General features: G+C 31.2%; 2 protein-coding genes across 2 annotated transcripts; one reads left to right on the forward strand and one right to left on the reverse strand.

The window, feature by feature from the left end:
* Positions 1-1,335: 1,335 nt before the first annotated feature.
* On the forward strand, positions 1,336-10,065 carry LOC139503479 (uncharacterized). The gene is made up of 6 exons (XM_071293271.1): positions 1,336-1,612; positions 5,064-5,228; positions 6,439-6,558; positions 7,816-7,948; positions 8,591-8,790; positions 9,686-10,065. The coding sequence occupies exons 1-6, from the start codon at positions 1,508-1,510 to the stop codon at positions 9,947-9,949; spliced, it is 987 nt and encodes a 328-aa protein (XP_071149372.1). The 5' UTR covers positions 1,336-1,507; the 3' UTR covers positions 9,950-10,065.
* A 1,005-nt stretch (positions 10,066-11,070) lies between these two features.
* Positions 11,071-16,593, reverse strand: LOC139503481 (histone-binding protein N1/N2-like). Its single transcript, XM_071293273.1, has 4 exons — positions 16,466-16,593; positions 13,831-13,987; positions 13,338-13,472; positions 11,071-12,003 (listed from the first exon to the last, which is right to left on the reverse strand). The coding sequence occupies exons 2-4, from the start codon at positions 13,975-13,977 to the stop codon at positions 11,509-11,511; spliced, it is 777 nt and encodes a 258-aa protein (XP_071149374.1). The 5' UTR covers positions 13,978-13,987; positions 16,466-16,593; the 3' UTR covers positions 11,071-11,508.
* Between the last annotated feature and the right edge of the window lie 303 nt (positions 16,594-16,896).

Consider the following 16,896-nt stretch of genomic DNA (forward strand, 5'->3'; position numbering starts at 1 on the left):
CTGGGATAGAAAATTCGATCAAGTTTTTTTAAACAATTCATTTAAAATATAACCATATCAATGACAATTCATTTGAACACAGAAATACTGATTTCAACCGTTTATCCCTAAACAAATTAGACAAGGGTTTGGTTCAGCGGTCCATAATACTTGGAAGTCCATAAAAAGGAGTTCTGATGGTTTGCTTGACATTAATATCGTTACCGTCACTATGAAATTACGAAATGATTAATAGTGTTGTTTCTTCGTCGAATGCAGGAAGGCATACTTGATAACAACTTTAATTCTTGCTAACAACACTTGTACCGTACAACACTAACCATACACTTTACTCCACTTGTAAGACCATATTTTGTCTGGAACAGTTTTAATATAAAAAAAAAAGGAACACTACATTTCACTACGAATTACTTGGAAGGTGCGAATTCTGACAGTTCCTGTTACGTCTTGTTACATCTGCTATTCTAACAATTTTGTTTGTCCAATCATATTTGACTTGACGGACTTAATGTTTAGGTAAAACCAACGTTTTCAAAGATGGTAATCCCATAACATATACATGTAAAGTCTAAATTGACCCAATATGTTTTTGAAATTTCAAACACAATTTGGCCTCTTATCTTTTTAGTTGCAATAGTCAAACTGTTGAGAATGACAAACAGAATGATAAGCATGATATATTGGTTGACTTCTGTGATAATTTATACTGCTGCTAGATAACAGTTTTTATAGAACACTGTCGAACCAGGAGGACTGCTGTTGTGTTTTTTCATTGTCTTCACTGTTACAGGAGGACAGTAATTATAGAACACTCCCACATTAAGACCAGTGCTGTTATGTGTTGATTTAACAGTTTGATAAAGGTACAAAAATGAATTTCTGGTCGGGTTAACGCATTGTAAAACAGTTTCAATTTTACGCATGTGCAGTGATCCCAATTTGAGTCACAGATTTTTACCTTTCGGTGGATAGTGAAATATTGTCTGAGAAAGTGAGAAGAACGATACTAAATGGATATTCAAACTTATACGTCGAAACAAACTGACAATTTATTGACAAAATTACAAAAAAACGATTAAACATTAACACAACAAATAAATCCTCAACAAAATGAACCCGATCAAAAACGGTTGGTTAATTTGGGTGCTTCTAAAGGATAATGGTCAATATGTGATGCCTCTATTTGGATCTCTATTGTATTAGATAATAAATAAATAACCTAATCTTAATAAAAGTTAATCTCAAAATATATTAATTTCATTCCGATAAGGTACATATTTGGGCGTTACAATCAGGAAATATCGCTTATAAATAAGCATAGTTACAGTCTCAAACAGTCATTAAAAAGCTTGTATATGCAGACAACTATGTATATTATAATTTACTGTGATTAACGAATAATATACAATTACGCATCATAATAATTAACCTCATATAGTTTATTGACACACCGGATACAAATAAATGTAAAGTAGATGTAAAAGTTTGATCTTTACACGAGCTAATTATGTCGTCGGGCGTAATTAAAGTGATTGTATCAATTGTAGCTGCTATTCTTGGATTAATTAGTATTCTCATAATTGCATCGTATAGTTATTTGGACTATTACGAGGTGAGATTTATTTTATAGTTTAATGATCCTCCTATTATATTAGGTTTATAAATCAAGCTTAAGGTGGTACCCAACACCTTCCCTAAAATTAATTTGGCTCGTTTAATTTTTATAAAATTTTGACAAAGTATTTACTTTGACCCTTTAACAAAAATATAAAAAATAAAAAAAAATTGAACAAACCATTTTATCAGACAAATTACACTGGTTATATAGCAGTTTGACAAACACTAATTTTGATCATTGAGAAGCTTAATATTCCTTTAACAACGCAACGTAATTAAAATGTTCAGCTGACTTTACACAGTTATCTCCCTGTAGTGTTAGGTACCACCTTCACAGGACGATACATAATATCGAATAACCTTGAAATAATATCACATTACCCTTTCTGTGAAAAATTTTGTTTGTGCTGAACGGCAAACACTTATTAATCCAACAACCGAATTGAATTATCAGGTTATTTTTTAACCATTGATATGAACGGAAACGAAAGCGAAAATTCAATATAATGGAAAATCAAGTCATGTATAGTCTCTCATTCAGTTTCCAGAAAAATCGATTGAGTATATTCTACATAAGAAAATGCCTGTACCAAGTCAGGAATATTACAATTGTTATCCAATCGTTTGATTGCTTGAGCTTTTGATTCTGTCATTTGATTTGGGACTTTCCGTTTTGAATTTAATTCAGAGTTCATTTTTTGGTAATTTTTTTTTATTCCGTACTGTCCATACCGTCTCGACAATTCGGTTGAATTCAGTAAAGTTCTGTTATTACGCTGTTTGAGTAACTGTCTGCACATTGACAGAACATATCTTAATTGACTGAAGTCAAATAAACTAGACAGTACTAATTTTACTGGAAGTCTTATGGAATGACAAAACACTCAAAATTACTGCATATTTTATTGTTCAGTCTTTTAAGAGCTGTTCGATTCAAAATTATTCTTGAAAGTCAATTTAAATTACAAATGAAAAAGATGTGATATGATTGTCAATAGGATTACTAAATTGATTTTCCTCTAAGTTCAGTATTTTTGTGATTTTACTTTTTTCCACTAGACAAATGCTAGAGAGCAAAAAGACCGTACACAATTGTTTTGATAACATAAAAGTTTACAGGATTTGCAAATTTCACAATATCTTTGTTACCGCAGTAAAACTGCAATAGTTTTTTCTGCTTCAATAATTTTATATGTAAAACATATAGACCATTTTTTATATTGATTTTACGTGGATCGAGAGTTGTCTCATTGGCACTCATACCTCACCCCCTATACATTTGTATCTCTATACATGTCGTCTCCAGCTAAACTGTAGTTTACTGAACATTTCCTTTGCGTTTTATAAAAATATGACAAATAACCTTTATGTTGAAATAAAGTGGAATGTAAAAATAACTTCTCATTACGTTATTTAGGTTTCTATTTAAACAAAAACAATAATGAATATGGTTTGATTTCCAATGAGATAACTATCAACTGACGTGTGAATGACGTAGATATAAACAACTATGGGTCACCATCTTAGATAATATTTTACAAAATGAAAAAAAAAAACTCCGACCAATTCATATTCATAATTGCAAAGTACAGATGTATAAAAGAATATCTATTTACACGGTCGAATATCGAATATGAGATATCACTAAAACAGCTGATCAAGGGTTTATTTTTCTACGTTTTTATTTTCATAGCGGAAGCCTTAGGAAACAAACAAGTACACGCTCAACAACATGTTTTCTGAAAAATGTTAAATGAAAGAAATTATATGTATCCATGTATTGATGAGTTCCGGGGTGGGGTTTACAGAATAGAGAGTAATGGGCAAACAGTAGATAATAATTTTCAAACAAATTTAGAATATAGAATAGTGTTGTGTTTGGTTGAATGTTATTTGCCTGTTCGTCTATTTTTATACCCGAGTTAACCTGTTTTAACATTATGACAAAGTATAAGCTTATTATGTTAATTTTGATACAAATGCAAACGATAATAACAGCAGTATATAACGCTAATAAACAAAAGATTTGTTCGACCTCATTCCAACCATACTTAACATATACATGATATATTTCTTCGGAAATTCCATGTACGTTGTCAGGAATATAACAGTTGCTTTCCCTTTGTTCTGATGATTAATGTTGTATAGCGTATTTTAATTGTCAGGCTTTATGAATTTCCCCCTTTTTAAATTTACCTTGGAGTTCCAAATTACTGTAAATAATCAATCAAATTCAGTGTCAGTGACACCGTGTATGTCGAAAATTTAATTCACTAAGAGAATAAAAGAAAAAAAAAACATAAGAGAATTTAGAAGCATGACAAGTGGTCCGAGGTTATAAATGATAAAGTATCGGAGATACATGTAGTATAACTCCTTGGTGAAAGCATTTAAAGTAAAACTAGAGAATTATAAGGAAGCGATTCAAAATAATTATTTTTAAGTATGCCATTAACCGATAAAGCGAAATGAATTTGAAATCGGGGAAGCGACGTTTAAATCGTTGGATTGTCTACCTTAGACCAATGAAAGGTGAGTAATGTTTTAAGAGCAAGATCTATTTAACCAACCGGATTATCTGAGGTCGCCCCTATTTGTTTTCTTTTGGGTGGGTTCGTATTGATCAGTTATTTATTTACTATGTAGTGTGTCGTTTACTGTTGTATCTCGTTTTGTCGTTTTACGTTTTTTTTGCTATGGCGTTACCAGTTTAGTCTCGACTCACGAGTTTACTTATAAAAGAGAGGGACGAAAGATACCAGAAGGACAGTCAAACTCATATATCGAAAATAAACTGACAACGCCATGGTTAATAATGAAAAAGACAAACAAACGAACAATAGTACACATTACACAACATAGACAACTTAAGAATAAGCAACACGAACCCCACCAAAAACTAAGGGTTATCTCAGGTGCTCCGGAAGGGTAAACAGATCCTGCTCCACATGTGGCACCCGTCGTGTTGCTTATGTAATAACAAATCCGGTAAATAGTCGAATTCGGTAGGTCTAATTATAAGTTAGGCATCTTAAGCCTCTGCTGGTGTAACTAGTGTGAAAACTCATTGTTAGATATATTGGAATATCTAGGCTTCAAAACAAAATATTCACTAAAACAGGGTTCCTGTAAAAGTCACAAAGATAGGTTAGCATAGTATTGTTATATCTGCTTGTATCATGACCAATAATTAAAAAAAATACCTAATACAGTAATATGTTAAAATATTGATTAAGAAAGAGAGCGACGAAATACACAAATGGGGCATTCAAATTCATAATTCGAAAATAAACTAACAATGCCATGGTTAAAAAAGGAAAAAAAAACCAGATAAGCAACAGTACACAAAACACAACACACAAAAATAAAGACTGAACAAAACGAAAAACTATTATGCTCTCACGTGCTCCAAAAGGGTGATATGTTTTTAATTGAATCTATTCCAGTATGGTTTGAGACGGCAGAAATCCACAGGAAGTGTTGACAAAACAGAAGTATACGATGGCGGGAGATACTTTATTGGTCCAGATTTTGAATTTAAAATATTTCCAGCAGATCTCCATGAAGTTGATATAGACAACGCAAAAGTATTTTCTTCTGACAAATTGGAGGTAAGTTGTTTCAGAAATAGATTGTTTATTTTTAGTTTAAAGAAATGTTTTTTTGACGATTTTGCTGCAATTACGTTAGCCTATGTTCTATGTCCTGTGCACTTGATCACTCAGTTAACTTGGTAAGTAGCGTGATGCATCTTTTGTATACAAGAATAATTTAAGGAATTAAACAAAAACACATACATGCACTAACATTACCACATGTTTTAGCTTAAACCAGCCTGAGACAATAAGTTTGGTATATTAATAATGATAATACTGAAAATAACCTTATAAATTCATCATTTTTGTTAAATGTCTTGTCAACCAATTTTTATTTCAGTCGTCTTTACTAATCGGTCTCTTTCCTTTGATTAAAATTAATGTCATTTTCGAACGATATTTTTTCAGATTGATCTGTGTATACGCATTGTAAATTACTTCTATTTGGTAATGTTGGTGATCTTACTTACTCAGTTGCTTTTGAGTGACTCGGTGGACAAGTGACCATAGCAGTTTACCAGCCTTCTGGCATACATTTTTGAATCTTTAAAGTATTATACAAATAAATGTAGATGACAACTATGTTACTTGCCTGTCAACACGTAGGTTTTGAGTTCGATCATTGCACATTGAAGGTGTAATCGACTCTAATGGCTTTGCTTATTGTTGAAGGCCGTACGGTGCTATACAGTTGTTGATGTCTGTGTCATTTTGGTCTTTTGTGGATAGTTGTCTCATTGGCAATCATACCACATCTTCTTTTTTTATAATATCTAATATTCATTAACTAATATTGTTAGTGTTTCTATCGAAGGCTATGGCTTTTCAAGATACTTCGCAATTAGTTAAAAAAAAAATGAAACCGCCATACAAAGACCAATAGTGCTGTAATCGTAGTATCAAAACTGACAATTCACCAATCCATTCAGACAGCAAGCTTCGTTTGTGTTCAAATAATATAATTTAAGGCCACAATTAAAAATATTTTGGTTTGCCCAAACCCTATCCAAGGTTGAGGCAGTGGGTAGGTAGGTAGGCATTTTCTTTTTTTTTTAAAAAGAAATTGAAGTATTGGATGTTCATTAGTCTTCATGTCTATCTGATTAAAAAAAAACTTTTTCAAATGAGGACAAAAAAAGAATTTGAGTAGGCAGGTTTTTTCTGGTTAGGTAGGGTTTGGGCAAACAAACCTATTTTTTTTATGGCCTAATTAACTATTTTATAGGTTCAGTTCTCAGCTCACTTCCAGTATGTTATAAGGAAGAATGAATTGGTTAGTCTTCATGATGCGTACGATCTAGGCTATAAAGAAGTTATGAAGTCCAGTGCATTAGATGCAGTAAAAGTAGGTGATATATCAGATTAAGAAATAATGTTACAAATTCATGCACAACATTTAGATGTTACAAATTCATGCACAACATTTAGATGTTACAAATTCATGCACAACATTTAGATGTTACAAATTCATGTACAACATTTAGATGTTACAAATTCATGCACAACATCTAGATGTTACAAATTCATGCACAACATTTAGATGTTACAAATTCATGCACAACATTTAGATGTTAAATCGGTAAGAAAAATGATACTACATGTAATTGGTGAATCAAAAGAGAGCAGAAAGATACCAGAGGGAAAGTCAAACTCATAGATCGAAAATAAACTGACAACGCCATGGATAAAAAGGAAAAGAGACAAACAGACACATAATACTACACATAGCACAACATAGAAAACTAAGGACTAAGTAACAAGGTCGCCACCCGTAATCGACACTAGTTTTCCGACGACTGAAATGGTCATAGATTTTCATGGCGAATGGTATCATTCACATTGTTATCATGAGCCGTTCGAAAATTTCATTTCACGTCTGAACATAATCGTACGTCTGAACATAATCGTTTGATGCAATTTGTGTTGTTATTAATTCCTAATGCATCAACAATTATCTTCATTTACAAAAGTTCCTTTATCATGCTTATGACTGTGTATGTCAAAAGTGTCATTATCGTCTTTTCAATTGCCGTTATTACCAAAATCAAAATAACTCAAGTTGACGACGACTAATGTTCCTTGAGGGCAAAACAAAAACTTCTATTAGGGATTTTATTTTGCGTTTAGATTGCATATAACCGTTTGTTGCAATGTTTGTTTAGCAGAAAATAGGGCTTTGCTCATTGTTGAAGGCCGTACAGTGACCTTTAGTTGTTAATGTCTGTGTCATTTTGGCCTAGTTTGGATAGTTGTCTCATTGGCAATCATACCACATCTTCTTTTTTATACAACCGTTTAAAGGTCTAACAAAAAGTCCTTATTACCTGTTTATAGAAGTTGACTTAAGCTTGTCTGCACTGTGATAGGAATTCGTGGTATTCACTACATGTACCTCTCATGATAACCAATTTTACTAGGAAACTATGCGTCCCTAATTTTGTCAACCATCAAGGTATACGGTATGAGTTTTACTCATCATTAAAGGGCTTGTGGTTGTCTATATTTACTTAGATCAATTAAAACTTTGTCGGATAACTGTTTCATTGGTAATCACACATGTACCACGTCTTCTTGCTCTTAGAACATATCATGTTTTTTTTAGGGTGCAATAACTGTATACAATGTTAGAGAATTGATTAACAACAGGTCAGAAATTGAACAAACAGTTTGGAAATCTGTTCGGGAGAGACTAGGAGGTACATGCTGTAACAGTTATTGTGACCAAACCAACCCATGTAAGCATAAAAAAGATGTACATACAAAATTAAGTACATGCATAGCATATCTAGACATGACCGTTAATGTATGTTCTTTTTATTTCGGTTTTAGATAGCGTTTAGCTAGATACACCGTGCTGATATGACAATTGCAAGGAATATTATCAGAAAAATAGTCATACTAAGTATTAATTAATTTTCTGTTTTTCTGCAAAGTGTTCCATTAATAAACAAGGTTTCTATTTACATGCTTAATTTCTTCAAATGTTAACGCAGAGGCCAAATGCGGAGGAGGATATGCTGATACTTCCGGAGCCTCCTAGACCACCATCAAAATATTGATGGGATATATATTGTTCAGTGCTTCGTTTCTATGTTGCACAGTTGTTTGTCGTTTTATTCGTTGCATTTTTTAACAATTGCGTTTTCAATTTTTTTTCAGACTTATGATTTTAAATGCATTTCTCACCTCTCTAGATCTTTTAATACATGCTATTATTTTTATTCGAGTATTTACAACTTGTTTGACAGTTTTTACACTATCACAGAGAGGACTGAATGCTTAGGTAAAATATTTCCAGTTTGGGAGAATATATGGAGGTTAAATGTCCCTTTGACATCTATGGCATCTCTTTAACATGAAGTTATATTTTATTCCAGTATGTACAAATTGTGTGACAGTTTGTTCACGATCTCACAGAGGACTGAATGTTGAAGTTAAATATTTCCAGTTGGGGAAAATTAAGATTCCTTCCGAAGTTGAGAACCAGTTTATACGAGCATCTACTCTAAAGGAACAAAATGATGAGGAGAAGTTAAAACAGAAAGCTGTTATCGTAAGGAAGGAAACTAACCAAAAGGTGAAGTCAATCTCATACACGATAATATATACTGTAAATCAATTTATTTTTGCGAGCGATTCATTTTCGCGATTTTCGCGAATAAAAAATATCGCGAATATAAATCGTTGCGAATATGAAAACTTGGATTTTTCCTTACTTTAAAATACATCATGTATATACAGTAAAATTGAGAATCGCGAATTTAAATTGCCGCGAAATGGGCTAGAAAGGGCTAAACGCGAAATAAAGTTTCAGCGAAAATAAGTTGGTTTACAGTATACATGTCACTCAGGAAGCATTATAAAACGTTAGTCGAGACAGTTACACATGCTGTTTTGACTAGTCGTGTGCATCATTGAACACATGTCATCACCTTTTCCCAACGGGGTTTATTCTGTTATGAACAGCAAAAAAATGTGCTTTGCAGCTTCGTGACTGATATGATTTTTAAAACTTTTCCAACTGCACGGTCACAGACGAGTCTTGCCTAACGAAACATGGGGGTGGCGTACAAAAGTATTACCCTAGTGTCATTTTAGTATGACATCATCAGTGTGGGCATTATAATTAGCTAGAGGCTATACATGAACTAAAAATGTATGTTATTTCATCAAATAATATCTTCTCCTTTATTTGAAATCTTAAATACAGTTCGCTTGACAATGGAAATACGCCTATCATAGATACCAGTATTAAAAATTTGTTTAAAACATCTTTCTTTATGAAACGAGTTTCTAGTCCAGGGATAACGTACGAAGAATTGGAAAAGGAATTTTAAGATATACTTGCGTTATATCTAAATTGAAATCTATAATTTGAAGGAGGGTTTTAAAAATATCTCCTGGTTTAAAATGAAGTGATCTATCTCCAACAGAATAAAAATAACTAACAAATACTTTAAATCTCTTTTAAGGTAGCGGAAATAGAAAATGAAGCCAAAGAAATAAGTCAGAATGCAACAGCACAAGCAGCCTTGGTACAATCGATTGCTCGAGCTAATTATACAGCTTTATTGGAGACGGCTAGGTCAGAGGGACTGAAACTAGTATTCTCGAGTTTAAATATAATTCAGCAAGATAAGAAGAATAGCTTTGATTACCTGAGGACGATTCGTGGATTAGATAAACTCCATCTGACTGTTGACTACCAGCAGAGAATTGCTGGAAACCTAGGCTAACAAACAGACCACCTGACCATAGCATTATTGAATACGATTATATATTGTAAACCCAGAAATTATTGCACGCCTTCATTATTGCGAATTTTGTTGAATAGATGAAATTTAGAGTTTAATTATTGCGATATATAAGTGGCATTATTCGTTTTTATAAAAACCTTTAAATTGTTGCACATTTCATGTCGGGGCTTTTTATACCCAACTGCACGGTATGATATGTTTTTTTTTCAATTTTTGAAAGGCCGTACAGTTGCCTATAATTGCTTGCAGCAACTTTATTTGAACCCTAGTGGATAATTATTAAAATAAACTGTCATAGCTACCACAAAATTAAAGATTCAATCGAGTAATAAATTTACTGAAGAAAAGTTCAGTTCTATATAATACACTTTGCTTCTGTCTGGTCAAAATAAGTCCAGTCTGGTTTCAAATTCTTTAATGGATAATGACCCTCATTTTTCAACAGCATTAAAACATTCCCATAATGCACATTTTACTAACCAATCAATCAAATAGTGAAATCAAGCTTCGTGATTAATTTGTATTGCGTCGCATAAAATACACTTACAAAGACTATATGTAAATCATGATTAAAAATACTTAAAAACACTCATATAAATTGAAACCAACACTTAACAAGGATTAAATGCTGATAAGATACACAGGTCGACCCATACAGCCACTGCTAATTAAATGGTATAACCGACAAACACATACGCGTATTCAAATCATGCAGATGGAGACCATCTTCCTCCCTTATTTTGTTTTATGTATAAAATCCAATTGAACAGTATAAAAAAAGAGGGACGAAAGATACAAGAGGCACAGCCAAACTCATAAATCGGTAATAAATTGACAACGCCATAGCTAAAAATGAAAAAGACAAACAGACAAACAAAAGTACACATGACAACGTGTTCAAAACATTTATTTAAGTCTCAACTTTTTCTTTTAATGGTGGTTTATGATGAAAATAAATTTGTTATGAAGAAAAATATTCAAATAGTTAAAAAAAAAAGAAATCGGACTTTAGTCTCTATCCTTCAACTAGACACGAAGTATCCAATAAACTTCTAGAAGATCACTTCCATGTTCCAAAAAGTAAACAAATGATGATTTCCTGATCTATATTTTTTTGCAATTTTACAGTATCTTCTAAACAGTAAATGTTTGTTTTTTTTTTCATTGAGAGTCTATTTATAACTACGTAATTTAAACAAAATAGATTTGAAGAATCATAAAAGTCAACAATTCTTCGAACTGATATTATTTTAAAATGTTAAGTGATAAGTGTACTATTTAAGTTAATAAGTTGGCTGAATAAGAATTGAAAATGAAGAAAAATAGTGTTTGAGCGAAACAGTTGGCGAAAAATAAAATTGACCCAGGGAAAAATCCTATCTGTGTTGCTAATTCTCATTAGCGGATACATCTCATGACTTTCTATAAATTTCTAGGGTTCGTGAATATTGACTAAGGAAGCATTCATTTTAATTAGTTTTTTGACGATACAATCATATATACATGATACATACTAATGATATCCTCTATGACAATTCTTATATTTTTACTTTGCACATTTTCCCCTTTATCAACAAGTATATTTTTGAAAAGTCGTCTTGTACAGTTTTCAATATCAATGCACACTCATAAAGCAATATAAAATCTTGCATCTGGCGTTTATGACGATCGGGTCTGCCTTGACGTTCATCAATATCACATGTGTCATCAGATCCAACACCGTGATTTGCCTCGATTTCACTAACGTGTTTTGAACTGATACCAGAACTATTACTACTTTTCTCACTTGGCTCATCTGTTTCGCTGTCAATACTTGGTGCGTCTAAGGATGTACAACTTGGTGAGGTTGTTATTTGTTTTATTCTAAGATTTATCAAAGTCATAACATCGGTTTTTAGTTTACCAATCAATGTGTCGTAATTTGTTTGATTTGGTTGTTCACCCATAAAACGAGATTCATGTTCATTGACGTCATTTAGCTTGGAAAGTACATCTGTGATTGTATTGCGAGATCTTTTTAACCAATCGTTTTCCTAAAAAGTAAAAGAAGTCAAAACCTAATACAAAATTAATATTTATGATGTTCGCTTTAATTTAAAATGCATGTAAAAAATATGTTACGCAAACGACAAATGCGATGTCTTCCACCATCAAACTAGGAGACGAATTGCTTACAGCTTACATTCAAATATCGCAATTTTATTTCTGTTACAAAATGTTATTCTTAATAGATGTATTTCGTCTTATTAACTTGATCAATGGACCAATATTTACAGTAATTTATATGTTTTGGATGATATTTTTTTCGATTTGACCTTCTCGTTTTTTTCTCGAAAATCGTTGTTAGTTTTTTCACTGTTGCGATCGCTACTTGCTCAGCTAAACTAAGAACAATGTATGTAACGATATGCTATAAACACACTTGAATAAAGTTGCAGTCAATATGTCGAACTCTTAATGTCGTTTTGATTATTTTGATTTTCTGTTGCAATCTTAGAACTATCCTGCTTATCAAAACAGATCTATTTATTTTTGAAAAAAACAAATGCAAAAACATCCTATAATAGAACGACATACAATTACCATAGCTTAAAATATACAGAGAGACCAACAATAACCATGGTCAACAGACCATGATTTGGAGCGACAAATATTTATTAACTAAAACACACTATGCATAGGAGTCAAAAGATAGATCAAAAAAGGAACATGAAAAAACAAAGATTCATTTTTTTGTACAATCCAAAGCGACAGAAGTAAAATTGTACAACGTAACTTTTAACGTCACCGATTTGCGGTAAAGGAATTTTAAGTATATTTTATATTTTTGTTTGCCGCCGATGATGAACCATTTTCGGATTATCAACCATACGAATATTTATTTGTTATAAACAAACTCTAAGAGTTTTTGACGATGTCGTTTTTTTTATTATAGAAAAAAACTTGTTCTATCTCTTTTGAAAGAAAATATTCTTATTACCTGTATTAATTTTAATGTGTTCATCATCGAGAAACCTTTTCCATAACTATTTGACAGGATACTTAAGGGGTACAAAAAACACAAAGAGGGTAACTATATAAAAAATCAGCTGAAATTGTGATCACATTCTATTTGTAAAGAGAGGCTAGCTTCTCAATAATTCTAGGCAACAGTAGTATACCGGTGTTAAAACGAGTGTTTGTCAAACTACTTTGTACGTGTATCCAATAAAAGTAGTCCTGTAAATTGTATGGTTCAAATTTCATGCAATTCTTGTATGTTTATCAACAGATCATAGTAACTATTGTATCAAGATTTACGAAAATTAAACAAACCAAATGTATAACAGTCAAAGTGTTGGGTAACCCCTCTTAAAAATGTACATACCTTTTGTATATTTTTGACTATTTCCTCCGCTTCCTTATCTTTCAGCGGTTTTGTCTTTTTTGACTTTCTTAATTCTTCTTCAGCTTTCTTTTTTGCTTTTTCAATATTCCTTATACTCTGTATTACTTTGTTTGCCTTATAGATATACACAATGTTATCTTAAAAATTATTGCCAGACTTGTCAAATCTTTCATAATCTTACAAAATGTTGATTAAAAACTTTAATTAATTTAAGTTCTTCTTAACAAATTACCGAAATGGCTATCGAGAGAAATAAAACACGAACAATTTATGGACAAATATTTATAATGAAAAGTCACATAGGAAACGCGTTTAACAATTATTTTAAACTAATGATTTGCGCAAATTTAGCACCAAGACTGATAGTGCTAACATTTATTTCGAAAGGGAAAACTCACAAATTAAAAGCAATGAAAAAACACTTAAATTAATCAGATGTAAAACATTTAAAGCTAATAAAAAACATGCTTACAAACTTCTGCTGTAGTTGATCAGCCTTTTCATGGCTTTCATGAAAATATATTTTACAATCTTTATATGTTTCTTCACGATCTAGTGGGGGAGGGTTTTGATGAGAAAGAAGGTTCCCTCTACTAAGCCAACCAAAACAAATTCCCATTATGTCTTCCCTGTAAAAATATATAATACCTGTTATAGCTGACTTAACTATATAGTACATGTCATAAGCCAGTTATTGTACTGTAACCTTCAAAAATAGGTAAATTTGATAAATACAATGACAAACCCGATGACGCCAAATTAATAAACTCATAATAGATACCAGGATATAAATTTTATATTTGCGCCAAGCGCGTGTTTTGTTTGCAAAACACTCATCATTGACGCTCAAATAAAATAAAAATAAAAAGGTAAAATAAAGAACGAAGTTGAAGAACATTGTAGATCAAATATGCCTAAAAGTTTTGCCAAATACAGAGAGTTATTCTTCTGATATAAAAGTCAACAACATTAACAGGAAACCGATGTGACTGACGAAACTGATCGACAATTATTTTTCAACATCAAAAGTACATATTCAAGAAAGTATATATTTTTAAAATTATCTAAGGAATATACAAGCAACGACATACTGTTTAATTCTTATTATCTATTGAGACAATTCTAAGAATTTAAAGAAAGAAAGTAAAAAAATATATAAATATAACATTTTTATCATTTTTTTTAGGGGGGAGGTAAACTACATGTGTTTACGTTCTACTAGATGCATTTAAATTCAATGTTTATGTCAGGATACCATTCGTTTGAATTTTCTTTATAACTATTTGAATTGAATTATAAGTCATTGCTACAAATCAACCAGTTCTATTAATATTTCTCTCTGGACTCTGGATGCATGCATAGTCGGATAATTGACATGTTCCACAGAGGTATACAACAAGTTAAAACATTCATTATAGTTGATACTCCAGAAAAATGCAGAAGATAGCAAGGGAACATTTAAGTGTATCTGTCCTACAATAAACCTTGACTAAAGAAATAAAATTGTCTGTTACTTACAAGTAGCCGTTAATACTTAAGGAGGCTCACGGGTACAAAAATTTCGGCAAAAAATTAAACGTTTGTTTTTTTCATAACAAATTCTATTCATTACACTCTTAGTTATTACTCTATGATATGATACAAAAGTTTACCCAACAAATCGATTCTGTTCGGCCCCAGATGACTTTTAAAATGATTGTATCATTGAAAAAGCTCCAAATTATCTGCCTTTGGTGAAAAAATGCTATTATGGCATTAAAATTAAAATATCTTTTTTTACTCATCGGTGACCTATATTTTTTATCATTGTTTTCAAATAAGCTATACATAAACTAAATAATTGTAAAATTTAAGTGATTTCTGTAATTAGGTTCTTTTTTTATTTCGATATTACCTCTTTTTCTCCTATTAGTTCAACAGAAAAAAAGTACCTTTACAAAAATGTATGCTTCTTTCGAAGACAGATTGTGAGCGTAAATGATCGGTGACCCCTCTTTTTTATTTTATTTTTCTATTAGATATAAGATAAAATTTATTTATAGAAAAGATTAGCGAAATCTTATATTAAATAAATAAAAATGATTTAGACCCGCGAGCCCCCTTAAGTATGACATTCAATGTCCAAACGCTTCCTAGCGAACTACATTTTTACTATTATTTCAGAACATATTCTATTATCAAAATCTTGTTTTCATATTCTTATATCATATAAACTACAACGTGCAGGGGACTATTTATAGGGTTTTGGGGATAAGGGACTTTCCTTTTTTTTCCCTCGGAGCTCAGTATTTTTGTAATTTTACTTTTATAAAGTTTATGATGAAAGTGCCATGTTAAGGAATAGACATAAAATATCTGGAAAATGGTTTATGCACGGAAACTTCCAAAGGTTACTTACATTGTAAACGATCAAATTGGTCAGCGTTAGTAGCTTTTCATTGATGTACTCTTTAATATTTTGAATTGTGACTCTATTCGAATGTATTTACCCAATCAAGTTCCTTCAATAATATTTATTATCTGAGGTAAAATAACTGTGTTAAGATTATTTGCACGCGGGTAATTAAGATTATGTTTAAAAGTATCAATAGTTTTCACTTAAGAAAATCAATAAATAATACACTGTCCATAAATCATATTGACAATTATTTATGAACTACAGGTTAAATTATTTACTTGGATTTCTCAATCAGGATGACGCAACACACTTTATGTGAAAGTTAGGAACCATACGACAAAAAGAGACACTTTTCCTGAGAGATTTATAACCTTAGAATCTTAATGATTTCTTAACTTAAAATCTTAATGATTTCTTAACTTAGAATCTTAATGATTTCTTAACTTAGAATCTTAATGATTTCTTAACTTAGAATCTTAATGATTTCTTAACTTAGAATCTTAATGATTTCTTAACTTAGAATCTTAATGATTTCTTAATATCTAAATGTATAAACCAACAATTTAAGAAACTTTTGTTGTAATTCATGTACAGGCACATGTAATAGGTATGTGTTGTAATATTTATTTTTCTAAAATAGATGTTAATTAAATGATTTGATTTTCTTTTTTAAACAAGTCCCATACAGATTATCGTATGCTTTACTTACAAGATTAGGTTATGTCCAATATTATATAATACGTATATGTTCGTGTTTCAGTATTTATATAGTAAATGAAAGTTCCAAACGGATTTTCCTAATATCAGACCAGATTACTAATACGGATAAGGAGTCTTATTTAACATGTGGTTTTTCATATTTTTATAATTCTGGAATTTTATTTCCCATACTGCTGATCGATTACATAAGAGGGCCTAAATAAAGATCTTCATTTTTGTTTTCAAATTTTTAGGCCTTTTTTTCTCTTTTCCTATTTGTGTTTGCTGTTTTTCTCTTTTCTTTCTATCGTAGTACTGTTATTGTCTATAATTTATATCTTATTTCTCTATTTTTTATTTATTTTGCATATATTTCTCTATTCCTTATTTGTTTTATTCTTTATTCTGAACATTTTACTTATTATTTTTCTATTCTGATAG

Source organism: Mytilus edulis, chromosome 14 (assembly GCF_963676685.1).
Source record: "Mytilus edulis chromosome 14, xbMytEdul2.2, whole genome shotgun sequence".
Classification (NCBI taxonomy): domain Eukaryota; kingdom Metazoa; phylum Mollusca; class Bivalvia; order Mytilida; family Mytilidae; genus Mytilus; species Mytilus edulis.

Excerpts from the sequence above, each read along its gene's own strand:
- LOC139503479 (XM_071293271.1), top strand. The coding sequence starts at position 1,508 with ATGTCGTCGGGCGTAATTAAAGTGATTGTATCAATTGTAGCTGCTATT. Across the intron at positions 1,613-5,063 it reads GTTATTTGGACTATTACGAG|TATGGTTTGAGACGGCAGAA; the intron begins GTGAGATTTATT and ends AATCTATTCCAG. Across the intron at positions 8,791-9,685 it reads GGAAGGAAACTAACCAAAAG|GTAGCGGAAATAGAAAATGA; the intron begins GTGAAGTCAATC and ends ATCTCTTTTAAG.
- LOC139503481 (XM_071293273.1), bottom strand. The coding sequence starts at position 13,977 with ATGGGAATTTGTTTTGGTTGGCTTAGTAGAGGGAACCTTCTTTCTCAT. Across the intron at positions 13,473-13,830 it reads ATCAACTACAGCAGAAGTTT|GCAAACAAAGTAATACAGAG; the intron begins GTAAGCATGTTT and ends TATATCTATAAG. Across the intron at positions 12,004-13,337 it reads TAGTCAAAAATATACAAAAG|GAAAACGATTGGTTAAAAAG; the intron begins GTATGTACATTT and ends TTTACTTTTTAG.